Genomic DNA, 19294 nt, shown 5'->3' with positions numbered 1-19294 from the left:
CACGGGTGGCAGCGTTTACACCAGGCTGCGGACCCACTGGTGGCAGCGGTTTACACCAGGCTGCGGACCCACTGGTGGCAGCGTTTACACCAGGCTGCGGACCCACTGGTGGCAGCGTTTACACCACAACCAGGCTGCGGACCCACTGGTGGCAGCGTTTACACCAGGCTGCGGACCCACTGGTGGCAGCGTTACACCAGGCTGCGGACCCACTGGTGGCAGCGTTTACACCAGGCTGCGGACCCACTGGTGGCAGCGTTTACACCAGGCTGCGGACCCACTGGGGGCAGCGTTTACACCAGGCTGCGGACCACTGGTGGCAGCGTTTACACCAGGCTGCGGACCCACTGGTGGCAGCGTTTACACCAGGCTGCGGACCCACTGGTAGGCAGCGTTTACACCAGGCTGCGGACCCACTGGTGGCAGCGTTTACACCAGGCTGCGGAACCCACTGGTGGCAGCGTTTACACCAGGCTGCGGACCCACTGGTGGCAGCGTTTACACCAGGCTGCGGACCCACTGGTGGCAGCGTTTACACCAGGCTGCGGACCCCCTGGTGGGCAGCGTTTACACCAGGCTGCGGACCCACTGGTGGCAGCGTTTACACCAGGCTGCGGACCCACTGGTGGCAGCGTTTACACCAGGCTGCGGACCCACTGGTGGCAGCGTTTACACCAGGCTGCGGACCCACTGGTGGCAGCGTTTACACCAGGCTGCGGACCCACTGGTGGCAGCGTTTACACCAGGCTGCGGACCCACTGGTGGCAGCGTTTACACCAGGCTGCGGACCCACTGGTGGCAGCGTTTACACCAGGCTGCGGACCCACTGGTGGCAGCGTTTACACCAGGCTGCGGACCCACTGGTGGCAGCGTTTACACCAGGCTGCGGACCCACTGGTGGCAGCGTTTACACCAGGCTGCGGACCCACTGGTGGCAGCGTTTACACCAGGCTGCGGACCCACTGGTGGCAGCGTTTACACCAGGCTGCGGACCCACTGGTGGCAGCGTTTACACCAGGCTGCGGACCCACTGGTGGCAGCGTTTACACCAGGCTGCGGACCCACTGGTGGCAGCGTTTACACCAGGCTGCGGACCCACTGGTGGCAGCGTTTACACCAGGCTGCGGACCCACTGGTGGCAGCGTTTACACCAGGCTGCGGACCCACTGGTGGCAGCGTTTACACCAGGCTGCGGACCCACTGGTGGCAGCGTTTACACCAGGCTGCGGACCCACTGGTGGCAGCGTTTACACCAGGCTGCGGACCCACTGGTGGCAGCGTTTACACCAGGCTGCGGACCCACTGGTGGCAGCGTTTACACCAGGCTGCGGACCCACTGGTGGCAGCGTTTACACCAGGCTGCGGACCCACTGGTGGCAGCGTTTACACCAGGCTGCGGACCCACTGGTGGCAGCGTTTACACCAGGCTGCGGACCCACTGGTGGCAGCGTTTACACCAGGCTGCGGACCCACTGGTTGCAGCGTTTACACCAGGCTGCGGACCCACTGGTGGCAGCGTTTACACCAGGCTGCGGACCCACTGGTGGCAGCGTTTACACCAGGCTGCGGACCCACTGGTGGCAGCGTTTACACCAGGCTGCGGACTGACTGGTGGCAGCGTTTAGGCTACTTTCACACTAGCGTTTTTTGGCGGATCCGTCATGGATCTGCAAAAAATGCTTCCGTTACAATAATACATGAACGTCATGAACGGATCCGGTTGTATCATGTCTTCTATAGCCAAGACGGATCTGTCATGAACTCCATTGAAAGTCAATAAGGGATGGATCAGTCTTGGTGTCCGCCTCCAGAGCGGAATGGAGACGGAACGGAGGCAAACTGATACATTCTGAGCGGATCCTTTTCTATTCAGAATGCATTAGGGCAAAACTGATCCGTTTTAGACCGCTTGTGAGAGCCCTGAACGGATCTCACAAACGGAAAGCCAAAACGCCAGTGTGTAAGTAGCCTTACACCAGACCGTGGACTGACTGGTGGCAGTGTTTATACCAGACTGGCCAACCACAATGTCCCTTCCCATCTTAGCATATAAAAGAATGTACTACATGCAGTAACTTACTCAGGGACTGACACACATCTAGAGGGTGCTGGCTTCTCATGTCCCTTGAAGAGCCGTTATCATCTGTCTTCCTGAAAAATCAATATATGTGGGGAAACAGTTCACTTTTCAAACTCTGTGGTTTACTTAGTTTTGTGTATTTGCATTAACTCACACATCCTTAACCCATGTACATGTACGGCGCTGGTGGACGTTACTTAAGAACCAGCGCTGTACATGTACGGCGGGCTGATCAGGCAGGTGCAGGAGCTGCGCCCACCCGATCAGCGGCAAGGACCCGGCAGTCACTGACAGCCGAGCCCCTGCTGCATACGTCAGCATCGGTGTAAACAACGATGCCGGCGTGCTGACCGCTGCATGCAGAGGGTTTGCAGAGGGTCCGGGTGCCCCCCGCTTCCCGTTTTGCAGTAGCGGGGAACCGATGGCAGAGAAGGCAAGCCCGATACCTTCCATAGGCATCGGAGCTTGCCTTCTACGGAAGCCTGTGAGATCCAGCCCTTAGGGTCCATTCACATGTCAGTATGTGTTTTGCGGATCCGCAAAACACGGATACCGGCAGTGTGCGCTTCGCATTTTGCGGACCGCACATCGCAAGCACTCTCATAGAAAATGCCTTTTCTTGTTCACAATTGCGGACAAGAATAGGACATGTTCAAATTTTTTGAGAAACGGAAGTGGGGATCCGCAAATACGGATGCGGACAGCACATTCCGGCCCCATTAAAAATGAATGGGTCCGCAAAATTGCGGAACGGATGCGGATGGACCTATTTTGCGGACGTGTTAATGGACCCTTAGGCCTCGTTCACACTTCAGTGTTTAGTCAGTGATTTCCATCAGTGATTTGTGAGCCAAAACCAGGTGCGGCTCTAAACACAGAACAGGAGCAGATCTTTCCCTTCTACCTCATGTCTGTGGAGGTTCCACTTCTGGTTTTGGCTCACAAATCACTGATTGAAATCACTGACCAAACACTGAAGTGTGAACGAGGCCTTAGGCTGGGTCTCACAGGCAGGCTGTCAGCAATAAAGCGGAGGTCGTAGTGTAATGCATTGCAGAGGAGATCAGACCCCAGAATTTGAAGTCGCAGAGTGGGCCAAAAAAATATATAAAAATGTGTCTTTCATAATAAAATAAAAATAAAGTTTTGGGTAAAAAATAAAAAAATTCCCCCCCAAAAAAACCAAAACACAAAATTGTAAAAAAAAAAAGAAAGAAAACCAGACATATTGGGTATTGCCGCGTCCGTAAGTATCGGCTCTACAAAAATATCACATGATCCACCCCCTCACCTGAACGCCGTAGAAAAAAATAAATAAAAATCACATTAAAACTGTGCTAAAACAATCATTTTTTTGGTCACCTTACATCACAAAAAGTGTAACACCAAGCGATCAAAAAGGCATATGCCCTTTAAAATAATACCAGTCACCTCATCCCGCAAAAAGTGAGCCCCTACATCGGGCAAAAAAAAAATATGGAGACACTAAAACATGTTTTTTTTCCCCTAATACCCAAAATGCTGTTATTGTGTAAAACTTAAATAAATAAAAAGTATACATATTAGGCATCGCCGCGTCCGTAAGAACTTGCTGTATACAAATATCACATGACCTAACCCCTCAGGTGAACACCGTAAAAAAATAAAAAAAAAAATAAAAAATAATAAAAAAAAAAAAGGCTCAAAAAAGCAATTACAACACCTTACATCACCAAAAGTGTAATACCATGCGATCAAAAAGTCATATGCACCCTAAAATAGTACCAATCAAACATCTCATTACCGAAAAAAAATGAGCACATACATAAGGCAGTCTCGCAAAAAATAAAAAACTATGGCTTTCAGAATATGGAGACACAAAAAAATTCTATGTTTAAAAAATGTTTTATTATGTAAAACTGAAACAAACCCAAAAAAGTTGTCATATTTGGTATTGTTGCATCTTTAACAACCTGCTCTATAAAAATACCACATGATCTAACCTGTCAGAGGAACATTGTAAATAACAAAAAATAATACCAGTGCCAAAATAGCTATAAAAAGTGTAATATAGAGCAATATATGTACCCTAAAATAGTACCAACAAAACTGCCACCTTATCCTGTAGTTTTCAAAATAGGGTAATTTTTGGGAGTTTCTACTCTAGGGGTGCATCAGGAGGTCTTCAAATGTGACATGGCTACTTAAAATTATCCCAGTGAAATCTGCCCTCAAAAAACCATATGGCGTCTCTTTCCTTCTGCGCCCTGCCGTGTGCCCGTACAGCAGTTTACGACCACATATGGGGGGTTTTGTTTGGCTGTTAACCCTTGCTTTGTTAGTGGAAAAAATGTATTAAAATGTAAAATCTGCCCAAAAAATTGAAACGCTACCTTTTCCTTTAATTCCTGTGAAACACCTAAAGGGTTAAAGTTTGTAAAATCAGTTTTGAATATCTTGAGGGGTGTAGTTTCTAAAATGGGGCCATTTATGGGTGGTTTCTATTATGTAAGCCCCACAAAGTGACTTCAGACCTGAACTGGTCCTTAAAAATTGGGTTTTGGAAATTGTCTTAAAAAATGGCGGACCGGTTTCTGCACTTTGTGGCCCCATAGAATGTGACTGCTCAGCTAATAAACCACTGGCTGTGACGTTACGATTGTCCACACGGAATAACTGCTATGTACTTAAACGGGACCTGAAAGTGAAATCTGCCGGCAGCGTGTTATAGAGCAGGAGGAGCTGAGCAGATTGATATATTCATATTTAATTTTAAACTTTATATTTAATCTTTTTCTGAGCTCATTAGCCAAGTGGGAAATCACATCCGTGACTACATACATAGCGGTCAGTCACGGACCAACCACTTGGCTACTAAGCTCAGAAAGAGCAGAGATATACATGAATAAATTACACATTTTACTGAATCTTTTCCTATAAAACTAGACAATCTGCTCAGCTCCTCCTGCTCCATAACATGATGTCTGCAGATTGCCCTGCATTTTGTGGTGACCAGTTCTCTTTAAGGAGGACCTGTAACCTCTCCTGACATGTCTGCATTAGTAAATAAATGTAGTCCACATACTAACATTTCTGAAACATCTATTCTTATTTATAATACTATTTTGTGACATTCCTCTATTATTCCTATTAGACGTTTATGAATACATTGCCAGCTGAGGTGCACCCCTACACAGTCTGATACATATTCCTTTTGTCAAAATTGAACAGTTGGCAATTTATCCACAAACGTCTAATAGGAATACTAGAGGAACAACACAATATACAGTTATAAGATGTTCCAGAATTGTTATTGCGTTAGGAGAACGTAGGTAGTCAGGGTATGTGGAGTCCGAGATATCAGATCTACCAGGACAGACACACAGAAGATGGTACTGCAAACATTTCTCATGCCCTGGTCCTCCCATATGAGGCTAGGTCTACACGACTACATTTGTCGCGCAACATCTTGTCGCACCAATGTCGCGCGACAATTTTTATAATGATAGTCTATGGTGTTGCACTGCGACGGTCGCAAAAAATCTGCGACTGTCGCGTCGCAGCATGTTGCATTGCGACACCACAGACTATATTATAAAAATTGCCACGCAACAAATGTTGCAGTGTAGTTGTGCCCTATCTGTCATGCGACACATGTCGTCGTGTAGACCTAGCCTTAGTGACAGCAGGCACAATTAGAAGAAATGCAGTGCCACCAAGTGCCTGTCTCAGTCAGTGTCATACAGGTGCACAATGGTAACCTCATTACTGTTAAGAAAATCAAGTTGATTAGTTAAAAACTTTGTTTTAATGCTGTGCAGAGATCCGACTCCATACAGCATTAAAGGGGTATTCCCATCACATACAATGGGGGCATATCGCTCGGATATGCCCCCATTGTCCGATAGGTGCGGGTCCAACCTCTGGGACCCACACCTACAAGGAGAACGGAGTGGAGAGAGAGCTGTGACTGGAGGACCCCGGGATTCTCACGGTCCATCCACCACCAAGCGCTGCTTCCATAGAAGTGAATGGGAGCGCACCACGCACGCACGGGCCCTGCACCCATTCACTTCTATGGGGCAGACAGAAATAGACAAGCCAGCATTTGGTTATTTTCGGCGGCCCCATAGAAATAAATGAAGGGCGGCTGCGCATGCGTCCTCCGTTCCTTTCCCCGCTCCGTTCTTTTTGTAGGTGCGGGTCCCAGAGGTGGGACCTGCACCTATCCAACAATGGGGGCATATCCTAGCGATATTCCCCCATTGTCCGAGATGGCAAAACCCCTTTAAAATGTAGGGGCTCTGGCAAGCTAGAATTCGTTCTCACCGAAGTCTCGCGGGAGTTTGGTGGATAACTTCGGCCATCGATTTTTAAACTTAAAAATTATTTTAAAACTTTGATCCGAAGCCGACTTTGGTGATAACGAATTTCCCTCGTCGTTTTGACCGAAGCAACTTCGGATCTATGATCCAAAGCTCGTTTCGCTCAACCCTAAACCTCATCCTCACACCTCCACTAACCTGAGACATTATGGAGAGATTCATCATTTCCCTGAAAAGTGGTTTTAAAAAGTCACAAATATGTCTGAGACTTTTAAATAAATTGTCGCATCTCTCAGATTTTACGCCGCCCTTGCAACTTTCCCTAATAGAGGGTGTGAGGCTGAGCTGTCAGATTTTTTAGGTGCACAGACTGCAGGAGGAGACGACTAATTTATAACGTGGTGTGCACCTCAACATAAATTAGGTGCATCCTCTGTCGGTGCAGTGGAAAGTGCCGGTCTTGATAAATCTCCCCCTGTGTATATAACATATGAAGACTGGTGTATAGACGTCACTTACCTTGTGTGACGCATTTCATCCATTACATCAAGGCCTACTTTCTTCTGCACCTTCAGTCCTGGGGTGCAGAACACAGGTGGCAACGGGGACTCCACACTGGCAAAATCTAGAAAAAAATGGTTTTATAGTAAATCATGGATATTCCAAACCACAGCAGAGACCACACGTGTGCCAAAACCAAGGGGATGACCCCCCAATGCAATATATCATTTTATACATAGCGGAGATAGTCTTCAATATAGTATTAAAGTCTAAGCACCATAATCCCGTGATCTATCCACATAGAAAGTGACTGATTGCTACTGGTTACAGTACATGGTACATCTCCTGTGCGCCCACTGACTATACACTTAGATCCTCAGACATCGCTTTCATTGTATGAACCTATGCCGAGAATGTTGCGCAGAACGTACCGTTCCTGTAGGTCAGGTGTGCCGGGGTGGCAAGCAGGTTTTTTAAATCCCTGGATGATTCTTTTGGTTTCTCAGGATTACTGTGGAGGAAAATGGAAGTAAGGGGCCGATATCACATCACAATCTAAGTCTCTGCAGAACATTCTCCCGAAAACTGTAATCAAAGATTCATTAGAAGATCCATTCACTTTAGGCTTATTGCACACGAACGTGTGTGCTCTGTGGCTGTATTACGGACCGCATTTGCAGATCGGCAATACACGGGCACGGTTCCGTGTGCATTCCGCATCACGGATGCGGACCCATTCACTTCAAAGGGTCCGCAAATCCAGAGATGGTGCTGAACAGAAGCACAGAACGGAACCCTACAGAAACACTACGGAGTGCTTCCGTGGGGTTTCGTCCCGTACTTCCGTTCCGCAAAAAGATAGAACATGTCCTATCTTTTTGCGGAACGGCCGGATCGCGGACGCATTAAAATTAACGGGTCCGCGATCCTCTGCCCCGCGGTGGGTGTTCATGCATTGTGGCCCGCAGCACGGCACACACATTCGTGTGCAAGAGGCCTCAATAGGGCAAACGGAGTCCACTTGAAGTTTTGGACCCCATTTGACCTACTTTTCGTCTATTTACCTTTTATTTGGAGGACACAATAGCGTAGACTACCACACAGTTGTGTCCTGCAAGAAAAAAATAAAGTAAAGTAGACAGATGGAAACAGCTCAATCCTTTCACCGTTTGGACTCAGTTTGCCTCATTCAAGTGAATGGATCCAATAAAGGATATAATAGTTGGGTATTCAAACATGTTTCCCTGTGCTCAGCGGAGAGCTAAAAACGAGATGAGAACAGTCCATAAAATATTCAAAGTACATTTACTCATGATTTATTACATGTATAGGACCAGAGCCCTCAATCACCTACAGTAGCAGGATTATATTGATCACTGAGTAGTGCTAACTTTCCCCTTGACAATGGACTAGGCCCCCGCACACTAAATCATCGCTGAAAATGTAGAGACAAGTCCCATTGACAAGGGAAGTGGTAATGCGCAGGTATCAATTTCTTCTATCATTTCCAAGAGGAATAACAGAGGAACAGCACAATGCAGATTTCTAATAAAAGGTGCTCCAGCATTGTTATTTTATCCGTACCACAAATATATATAAAAACCAGACACGGCAGGAGATCCTTATTAACCACTTGCAAGCTGCTCGTTGACTAGATGTGTCTGGACAGGCCACATTTAAAGGGCATATGTCAACAGATTTGCACCTATGAAACTGGCTGACCCAGGCTTAGACTGGCCCACTGGGGAATCCCCCGGTGGGCCCCAGTCCACCAGCACAGCATCTCAAATAACCTATATCAATATAAAAAAAAAAACTGTAGACTATCCAGTTATTATAGACGCATCGGAAGGTTAAATGGCCTCTAGGAATAGAGGCAGGCCAGCCAGTATCCTCTCTTCCCCGGGACCCACTTTTTGAAGTTGTTGCAGAGACCCCCATAATCATCTTGTAGCGTCTTGTTGCTGTCTGCCTGTCTGTGTAAGCAGGGGGCCCCCAGAATGCACTTTACTGGTGGGCCCTAGGCATCCCAGTCTGACACTGGCTGACCTGTTACATGTGCACTTGGCAGCTGAAGACATCTGTGTTGGTCCCATGTTCCTATGTGCCCGCATTACTGAGAAATATGTTTTACTATATGCAAATGAGCCTCTGGGAGCAACAAGGGCGTTGCAGTTACTCCGAATGGCTCATTTTAAGGCTCATGCACTTTGACTGACAGGACCAGCCAGTGTAAATGTCATCACAGCCTGACCCTGTCAATCAAAGTGCACAGGGAGAGGCAGCTGCAAAGAGAGCTGAGCCTCTAGGTGTAATGGCAACGCCCCCGTTGCTCCTAGAGGCTCATCTCCATATAATAAAACATAATTTTTCTCAGCAATGCGGGCACATAGGAACATGGGACCAACACAGATGTCTTCAGCTGCCAAGTGCACATGTAAAAAACAAAACAAAAAAATAATAGTAAATGTGCCTAGTAAAGACAAGGGGTAAATCACCCGGTATTGCAGGTTGGAGTGAGGTTATGTATATGGATATCTGGGCAGGCGGTGTACAGCAGTACCTGTCAGATGACCCTATCACATACCTTGCCCTTTTCTTGTTTATTAGCGCCATTGTGTAGTCATCATTCAGGTTTGCGCTGTATTCACTAATCCCAAAGTGCTGGATCTGTGAGAAGTCTTCTTCCCTGCGTAAGGCATACTTGGGGGTTTTCGCCATATTTAGTGAGCAGATATCGGCATACAAGGGCTTAGGCTTCTCCTCTGGAGCTTTCTTAATAATCTGTTGTTCCCACGCTGCAGGCAGCTGGTAGTGAGACAGGCCAAAGTCAGAGAGCTGCGGGGCTCGTAGTAAATCCCATGTCGCCGGCTTCTCAACGACTGGAGGAGGAAGGCTTTGTTCATCGGTGCTCTGACAGCTCTCCTCTGCACTCTCAGGCATTACTACTTCAGCGGCTTCATCGTTTTCTGTAAATTCATGAATGAAGTGCAAAACGTAGATAAAATGGTCACTAACTTTACACAAATCAATAGTACAAGCGACCAAAAGAAACTTCGTAATATGCTTTATTAGTGAGAAAAGGGGATCATCTCCTATGAAAATACTAAGACATCCTTTTACCCTGATTTTACCACTGAAGTACAGAAGAGTAGACAGTTTGCACAAGTCTGAGCCAGAATGCGGGAAATGGGAATTCAATACAGCGCTCCAGATGAAGACGAAAATGGTCGCCAATGCGCCTTAAAATTTGCAGATGGCAACAAGACTTTTTAGCCTTGTCGCCATTTGCGACAGGGCTGCCGCGCTGTAGCTGAATGTTGCGTCGGGGCATGGAAGCCAATAATTCCTTGCCCCGCCGCCGATCACCTACGCTACAGGCTACACACCTCATTGCTGTGCGTCCCGGTGAGATGTGCGCGTCTGTGGCACACCATCCTGGGCCGTACCAGCAGCTAGTGAGCGCCAGGACACAGGTGAGTATAAGATTTATTTATTTTTTTAAATCAGATAATTTTTATTCAAATAAAAGCAAAAAACAAATGTTTTTATTAAATACAATAACAAAATGCCCCATAACACAAACATTGAATGAGATGAGCAGCAAATATAACATATCATCCAGATATGTGCAATACAAAGATTACAATAGTGAACTCAACAACGGAGACAATTCCATGGGCCAATGAGCAAAGATGGCAAGTATGGTTTCAATAGCGGAGGTAAGGGAGACAACGGCAGACTCCCCCCACCAATGACAGGTAAGGATGGTAAATACAACCCCTGTATTCAGGGATAAGGAGACAGTGGCACACCCCCAGTACACATTCCTTTGGCTAATAGGTAAAGACTTCCCAGAAAAAGGTGTCAAGACAGCATTGTATGTGGCAGACAATAGATGTCTAACACCCCCCCCCCCTCTATTCAAGCTTGGCTTCTCCATTTTGACCCAATGCTGGGTATAATTACCAGATGTGGATTCAGTTACATATTTATTCCCAGAATTTTTGTACAGTCACTCAGAATTGAGAAAGCTCGTTGGAAGAACGAGTGAAACGTTTTCAAGAAATCTACAGTACGTCCAGTTGCCTTGTTTTATTCTTTACAGATATATACCATGACCTGGATAAATGAGAACCTTCACAGACATTCTAGGATTTTATACCGACTCCTTATGTTTTATGCCAGGAAAACCATCCTATTAAACTGTAAACACACTAAAATCCCATCTGTCCAACACTGGATGCAGGTCATAGACGCGGCACTGCCGATGTACAGATTAACTTTCTCAGTGAGAGGGAAGCCAGAGAAATTTGAGAAAATTTGGGGAACCTGGCTGGCAGCCAAAATGCTAATTCCTTAGTGGTGGTGTAAGCCCATGGCGCTGGGATGGATGAGTGTGCGAGTGTTTGTTCTTCCTGTCCATTCTCTGAAGAAGTGGTGATGGACTACAGCAGGGATGTGGACGTCCACCTCACCGATATGCACTGTGACAAATATTCTTGTTAGGCCTCATGCACACGACCGTTGTGTGCATCCGTGGCCGTTGTGCCGTTTTCCGTTTTTTTTCACGGACCCATTGACTTTCAATGGGTCCGTGGAAAAATCGGAAAATGCACCGTTTGACAGCCGCATCCGTGATCCGTTTTTCCTGGCCGTGAAAAAAATAAGACCTGTCCTATTTTATTCACGGCCAACGGTTCACGGACCCATTCAAGTCAATGGGTCCGTGAAAAAACACGGATGCACACAAGATTGGCATCCGTGTCCGTGATCCGTGTCCGTTTTTTCCTATCATTTCAATGGCAAACTTGACTTAGATTTTTTTTTTTCATTTTACATGTCCGTGGATCCTCCAAAAAACAAGGAAAACCCACGGACGAAAAAACGGTCACGGATCACAGACCTACGGACCCCGTTTTTGCGGACCTTAAAAAAAAACGGTCGTGTGCATGAGGCCTTAGGCTGTACAAAATTGCCATTGCTGTATGATATCGGTAAGAATGACCTGTTCTGAGACTATAACTGTAAGGCTACATGTACACGACCGTATGTGTTTTGAGGATCCGCAAAAAAAAAAAAAAAAAAAAAGATGACATCCGTATGCCATCCGTCTTTTTTGCGGATCGATTGTAACAATGCCCAAAACGGACAAGAATAGGACATGCTTTATTTTTTTTGCCGGACTACGGAACGGACATACGGATGCGGATAGTACACAGGGATTGGGAAGTCTGTATAACGCTACTTTCACATCTGCGTTTTTTATCCGGCAGAGGATCTCAAAACCTGAATAAAATAGATCAGTTTCATTTAATACAACACTATGCATCCGTTCCATTCGTATGCGGTTGTATTAAACTGAAACGGAACAAACAGGATCAGCATTAAAATAATTGTAAATCAATGGGTGATTGATCCGTTTTTACCATTACCAAAGTGCAAGAATTACCAGCACCATTGACTTACATTGATTTTAATGCCAGATTAGGTTTATTCTGTTTCACAGATCAGACCCAAAACCGCAGCAGGTGTGTCCAGTCACAAAACACAACGGATGCAGCCTGATCAATCTTCTCCTCCTTGACAATGAATGGGGACAAAACTGAACCCGGTTTTGAGATCCTCTGCCAGATCTCAAGACTGGAAAGCCAACACACTGATGTGAAAGTAGCCTTACTGAGTGACTGCCGACCCATCCGTGGTTGGGCATGGTGCCTGGCTAACCAGGTGGTGGTGGGTAAGCCCTACCATAAGGTCACTGCTGCAAGCTTCTATTTTCCCCACAGGCTGTAGCGGTTTTGCAGTTTTACTGTAACTCATGGGCAATGCCCGTATCACCAAGAAACCATCTCCTTATTGTAGTACCACTGACATATGCCGTCTATATGCTCCATTACCTGGTACTTCACTGTCAGGCGCTTTATATCCGTACTTCAGGAAGACATCTTTGATTTGCTGGATGTCGGAGGCATTTCTCTGCTGCAGCACTTTACAGAACTTTATGAAATTATTCAGTTCTTGTCCTTTCTTTTCATTTTTATCAACAGTGGCATGAATATCACTCTGTGAAAGGAGGGAGAAGATATGTCAATGACCACAGAAGTGGGACAATGACTACTATGTATCCTCCACCGTAATACTGCTCCAGGCTGATGCTACATTACAGCAATTGATGGGCCACCGCTCACATTGAGCCTCCAATCACAACTGTTTGGATTGACTGGCTGTATTTTGGAACCACCAGGTACCGGCCTAAGGTGTTATAAGCGTACCTGCGCACAGGTGTGGGCTGTGTAACAGAAATTCGGCATGAATTTCCATGAGGATTTCTGGGTGCTTCTGCACCAAAACCTGCATGCGCGACTTGCGTTTTTGGTGTGAATTTGATGCGGTTTTGCCACGGATCTCAACCTTGCATTGCAAAGGGTGAAACCCGCACAAATCGCTCCAACAACTGACATGCAGGTCAATTTCTGCACAGAAGAGAAAAGTAAAGCCTACATGTGATCAGTCTAATCTCATACACCTTGATGGTACTGTATTACACTGCGGTTTTTCAGCACGAGAATCTGTAATTTTTTAGCCTGTAATCTGCAACGTGTGCAGGGAGCCTAAAGCTGTAAGCTCCATGCAGTACAATGACATAGGAAAGCGCAAATAGCCGGATCCCTGCCTTTTCTAACAGCAATATTGAATATTGATATCCCAGAAAACCCCTTAACATAGGGCACCTATACGAACCCGTAACAGAAGTGACAACACCCCCCCCCCCCCCCCCCATGTACACTCATATTATTCTTGCACTTCACCTTCATGCTGATTATTTCGGAACGCAGGTCGTGCAGCACTCGCATCGGAGATTCCTCTTCATAGTCTGGAGAGGGAAACAATGTAGAAGGACATTACTTGGAGATTCCCGGGTACTGAAGTGGAATACTTTACTGAGTACAGCCTCACCAGGCCTCGGGCACGACATGTGCCATCTTCTACCACGTCTCAGTGATGTATCAGGAAATACAAACTTCAATGTTTTTTTTTATAATCGATTATTAGCAGAACTGCTCTTTGAAACAAGGTTATAATAAAATAAAAAAATGCAGCAGTTCTTACTGTAGTGTAAGGGGAATGTAAATGTTTCGCTCATACAGGGGTTGTATGAATGTCGTCTTCCTGTCTATAGGTTGCGTCTGGCAGTGCAGCTCTGTCCCATTAGCGTCAGTGGCGCTCATAGACAGGTGCGGTGCCGTTTATGAGGCCTCTTTACACAAGCGATACAGATTGTGTCTGGAGCTGTTCAGGAAAAACGGAGGGTTTTGTACGAGAGTTCAATCAGCGTTTTCTGCGATTGCGTTCAGTGCGTGTGTTTTCTGCCAGGATTGTATCCGGATAGCATGCGTTTTTCATGCAGGTGAAAAAAACCTGAAGAATAACAATCTACATCTCCTAGCAGCCATCGGTGAAAAACGCATTGCATCCGGACGATTTCCGTTTTTCACGCAATCCCCATTCACTTCCAGGGAACCAGAGCTGCGTGAAAAACGTACAATATATAAGAGATGATGATGCTTTAAAAACACAGACCCATTGAAATAAATGGATCCGGATTCAGTCCAGATGCTGTGTGTTCACTACACGCATCGCACCCAGAGGGTAAACTTGCTTGTGTGGAAGAGCCCTAAATGCCATGTTGTACTAATTCTGGACAACCCCTTTAAGAGAACGCCAGAGAACAAAGGTCTCCATTTTCCTTCCACTGCGCCTCTTGTCTTTAGGCGATATGCAAATGTGGCTGAGCCCCCCGTGTACAAAACATTGTTTAGCATGTGTAGGAGCAAGTATTGTCAGCGTTGAGAAGCATTAACACAAGAGTATTTTCGTCAGAGTCCAATCTGCATTTATTGCGGATCAGATGCTCACCCATTCATTTCTATGGGGCTGCACAAAAAAAAATAAAAAAAATTGTAAACCGCACATGGATGTCCTCTGTGTTTTGTCCGCATCCGTAAATTACAGACCAAGTCCTATTCTTGTCTGTCTTGTGGACGAGAATAGTGAGTTCTACAATGGAGGCACATGGCCGGTATCCACGTTTTGTGGATCCGCAGTTTGTTTGTGTGAATGCTCCCTTAGAGAACCAAAATCTAGTGACAGGAAATAATTAGTGTGGATTTAAAACACCACATAAGGTGTCCAACCAGATTCCACCTCATCCTTTGGAAAATGAAAGATGGAATCTGATTGGTTGCTATGGGCAACTAAGCTAGTTCTTTGTTACACCAGTTTGATAAATCTGGGCCATAGTCTGTGATATATGCCTTATTAGTCACGGTGGGTGGCAGTAGATTTTTAAATTTATTTTACGGTATTCTTTTATTTGTCTTTTTACTATTTATTTACATTTTTATTTGTCACCTTTCTTCTTCTGGTGCACCCAGCATTCCTCTGTATGCACAGCACATGTCTTCCCAGCATGCTCCTCTCCCCCATCAGACTGCTGGAAGTCCATGACGTCATTGAGCAGTTGCAGGTTTACATGGCAATGGCCAATATGCCGGAAGGAAGCTTCCTGCATTTGGCTTTCATTGCAGTACAGGGCACTCACTTTGAAAGCTGTGTGCAGTGTATTTTGTGATCAAAATGAACGTTGACTTCAACCAGTCCTGTACTTGTCAATAAAGTTTGGGGGGGGGGGGATAAAAAATACATTTGAGTTGTTGGTGGCTACGGACAGCTGGGTCCCCCTGCAGTACAGGTGTGGAATAATACTTCCCGTGCACATACACCTAATTACTGTATATACTGGACATACACCGAGTCCCCAGTATTACACTAGACGTACCAGCATGCTGTGAAGCATTTTATGTCATCAGACAGGATCATATCAGTTTATGTAGCTGCAGCACTGGGTATATACCGCCACGATGTAAGTAGGCAGATCAGTGACATGAGGGGGTTAATGGCTGTGCAGCCATTAAAGCATCAATCAGTTTTCAAAAAACGTTTGCTATGTCAGAGACGTATAAAAAGTTTTGATTGGTGGGGGTCCGAGTGCCGAGACCCTCATTTATTAACAGAACGAGGAGAGAGGAGTGCTCATATCGCGCTCTCTCAGCAGAGGACGGAATCAACCTCTATCGAGCCCGTCTCCTGCGGCGAGGAGAGAGCATGTGGGGGCCTCTCTCTCCTCGTTCTAGTGATCTTAGACCCTCACTGATCGATAGAACGAGGAAAGAGATCTGCTCGCATACCACACTCTCTCCCCACAGAGGACAGAGTCAAGATGGCCCCATACACTTCTACTGAGCCTGTCTCCTGTGGCGAGGAGAGAGTGCACAGTACGTGAGCTCTTCTCTCTCCTCGTTCTAGTGATCGGTGGGATCTCAGCACTCGGGCTTCCACCTATCCAAACCTTTGATATGTCTCTACTCTTTAACACGTATCAAAAGTTTTTGAAAACTCAGTGAGACTAACAATTATAAAAAAATTTAAAAAATAAAAATAAAAAAAAGACAGCTTGGTTGTCACCATCCCCGTAGCCACTACATGTAGCAGACTCACCGTCATCTTCTTGACTGAACACCTGCTCAAGCTGCGCAGTTTCCTTCTCCAAAGTTAGCGCCAAGCACCTTAATTTACTGAAGTAGTTCCCAGTCACAGACATGGTTGGATTCAGCTGCAAAGCAAATCAGAGACAATTATTTCCATGATAACACCTAAAAAGTCTCCACCTCAGTCCTAGTTCTATGTTTGAAGGGGTTGTCCAGCTTTGGGATATTTGTACCTGTGGGTCCATTGTACCTGTAGAAAAAAATAAATAAAAAAGTCATACTCACCCGCTCCCCGCTGCTCTGTTCTGGGGCCTGTACACTTCTGGATGGACAAGGCCTCAGCGGCACGTCACTGCTGAACCACATGCTAACACATCACCAGTGAGGCCAGTGATGGGATCATGTCCGCCACTGTGACCAATCTGCCAGGAAGTTTACAGGCCAGGGATCGGAAGAGAGCTGGAAACAGAGAGGTGAGGAGCAGTTTTTCAACAGGTACAGCACGCTGCGGCCCACAGTCCAGAAGCTGGACAAACCCTTTAAGGTGGAACTAGACAGCATCACGGCTCTGAAGACATTAAATAGAATTTCTACAGCAGAATGTCCACTATGACTATCCACGTGCCGTCCGCCTGGCTGGATGATACAGGAATTCAATTCTTTGTTCTGCTCTCTACAGCTACGTGGATGATGGGAGTCACATTAGTAACAGAGACTGAGCATGAAGGTTATTTCTATGAGTGACCAAGATCAGCGTCCTCCAGGCACCGCTTATCTTTATCAGCAACACAGGATTCCATGAGTGATCCCTTGATGATCACTGAGGGTCCGCCTGCCGATTCATGCCGTCACAGCTCGTCAAAGTCTGTCCGGACACGGAATACGTCCAATTCTACAGGTCTGTGGTCACTGGAGAGCAGTGCATTGTGGGAGATAGGACAACATGGCCGGGTCACGGCTTACAGCGGAGTGACGCTAAGCTGCTGACTGCTTCTGTAGCAATCAGAGGACTTCTGGAAGCAGCTATAGAGTTACAGGATAAGCCCACACTATAGGGTAGGGGTCTGACCAGCATCTCAAGCATGAAGGGGCCACAGCGCTGCTTTTGAGTCTTCTCTGCACAGTGGCGCCCCCACCCACCTGGCAGTACATGGAACTGCAGTCATCCTCCATTCATTTCAATGGGCTGTGCTGTATCTCCCTACACAACAGTATCTGGGGGTGCATAGAAAACCTAAAAAGGGGTTCAGCACTAAACCAGCCCTGTGGCCCCTCCATTCTCAGGGGGCAATTCCATTTCAATCCACTTGTCTCCACTTTTATCAGTCACATTCAGTACACGCCATACACATAGCTCAACAGTTCCCAGCATGCCCTGCTGACAAGGCATGCTGGTACTTGTAGTGTAACCGTCCAGTATATGCAGGAAATAACCCCGGCAGCCTAGGAGTGTTCTACAATAGCTGATATTATGCCGCACCTGTACCGCAGGGTGTCCCGCTGCCCTCTGCTCACCGTCCGCCCGCAGCCGCCAACTACTTGAATTTTTTTCCCCTCTAAACATTCAATGTCTAAACTTTATTGACCCAGTTGTCTGCGCACAAAACGCCGAAGTTCATTGGTCTTGATTAGTCTTCTGTGGACAGGCTGCCATCTAGTGGAGAGCTGTGGTAAGACACCTGGGTTGGAGGGAGGTTTGATGGATGGTGTAGTAGTCGGGATTTTGCTTTTAACCCCTTAGGGACCGGGCTCATTTTCACCTTAAGGACCAGGTCATTTTTTGCAAATCTGACCAGTGTCACTTTATGAGCTGATAACTTTAAAACGCTTTTACTTATCCAGGCCATTCTGAGATTGTTTTTTCGTCACACATTGTACTTCATGACACTGGTAAAAAATGGAGTAAAAAAAAAACATTTTTATTTATAAAAAAATACCAAATTTACAAAAAAAAATGAAAAATTAGAAAATTTCCAAATTTCTATTTCTCTACTTTTATAATAGATAGTAAGAAATACCTCCAAAAATAGTTATTACTTTACATTCCCCATATGTCTACTTCATGTTTGGATCAATTTGGGAATGACATTTTATTTTTTGGGGACGTTACAAGGCTTAGAAGTTTAGAAGTAAATCTTGAAATTTTTCAGAAATTTTCAAAAACCCACTTTTTAAGGACCAGTTCAGGTCTGAAGTCACTTTGTGAGGCTTACATAATAGAAACCACCCAAAAATTACCCCATTCTAGAAACTACACCCCTCAAGGTATTCAAAACTGATACAAATGTCGTTAACCCTTTAGGTGTTCCACAAGAGTTATTGGCAAATATAGATGAAATTTAATTAAAAAGTTTTGGCAAATTTTTCATTTTAATCAATTTTTTCCAGTAACAAAGCAAGGGTTAACAGCCAAACAAAACTCAATATTTATTGCCCCGATTCTGTAGTTTGCAGAAACACCCCATATGTGGCCATAAACTACTGTACCGGCACATGGTAGGGCGTAGAGGGAAAGAAGCGCCGTGTGGTTTTTGGAAGGCAGGTTTTGCTGGACTGGTTTATTTACCCCATGCCCCATTTGAAGCCCCCCTGATGCACCCCTAGAGTAGAAACTCCATAAGAGTGACCCCATTTTGGAAACTACGGGATAAGGTGGCAGTTTTGTTGGGACTATTTTTAGGGTACATATGATTTTTGGTTGCTCTATATCACATTTTTGTGAGGCAAGGTTACCAAAAATAGAAATTTTGAAATTTCATCTCCATTTGCCATAAACTGTTGAGGAACACCTAAAGGGTTAATAAAGTTTGTAAAATCAGTTTTTAATACCTTGAGGGGTTTAGTTTCTTAGATGGGGT

The 19294-nt window shown here is 45.8% G+C and overlaps 1 protein-coding gene across 2 annotated transcripts in view; it reads right to left on the bottom strand.

Moving 5' to 3' along the window:
* SKA3 (spindle and kinetochore associated complex subunit 3) overlaps positions 1-17979 on the bottom strand; it is a 31432-nt gene extending 13453 nt beyond the window's left edge. The window contains exons 1-8 of one of the 2 annotated variants that reach the window (XM_044287068.1): positions 17917-17979; positions 16447-16561; positions 13698-13762; positions 12786-12951; positions 9473-9854; positions 7317-7396; positions 6904-7009; positions 2081-2151 (exon numbers count right to left, since the gene is read on the bottom strand). In XM_044287068.1, the coding sequence (XP_044143003.1) occupies positions 2081-2151; positions 6904-7009; positions 7317-7396; positions 9473-9854; positions 12786-12951; positions 13698-13762; positions 16447-16549 (973 nt within the window). In that variant the 5' untranslated portion in view covers positions 16550-16561; positions 17917-17979. Of the gene's footprint in view, positions 1-2080; positions 2152-6903; positions 7010-7316; positions 7397-9472; positions 9855-12785; positions 12952-13697; positions 13763-16446; positions 16562-17057; positions 17299-17916 lie in introns of those variants that run through there. The other variant, XM_044287069.1, reaches the window with a different exon arrangement.
* Between the last annotated feature and the right edge of the window lie 1315 nt (positions 17980-19294).

Source organism: Bufo gargarizans, chromosome 3, assembly GCF_014858855.1.
Source record: "Bufo gargarizans isolate SCDJY-AF-19 chromosome 3, ASM1485885v1, whole genome shotgun sequence".
Taxonomy (NCBI): Eukaryota; Metazoa; Chordata; class Amphibia; order Anura; family Bufonidae; genus Bufo; species Bufo gargarizans.
Note: the sequence above shows the minus strand (reverse complement) of the source record. Positions and strands in the feature narration are given on the sequence as shown.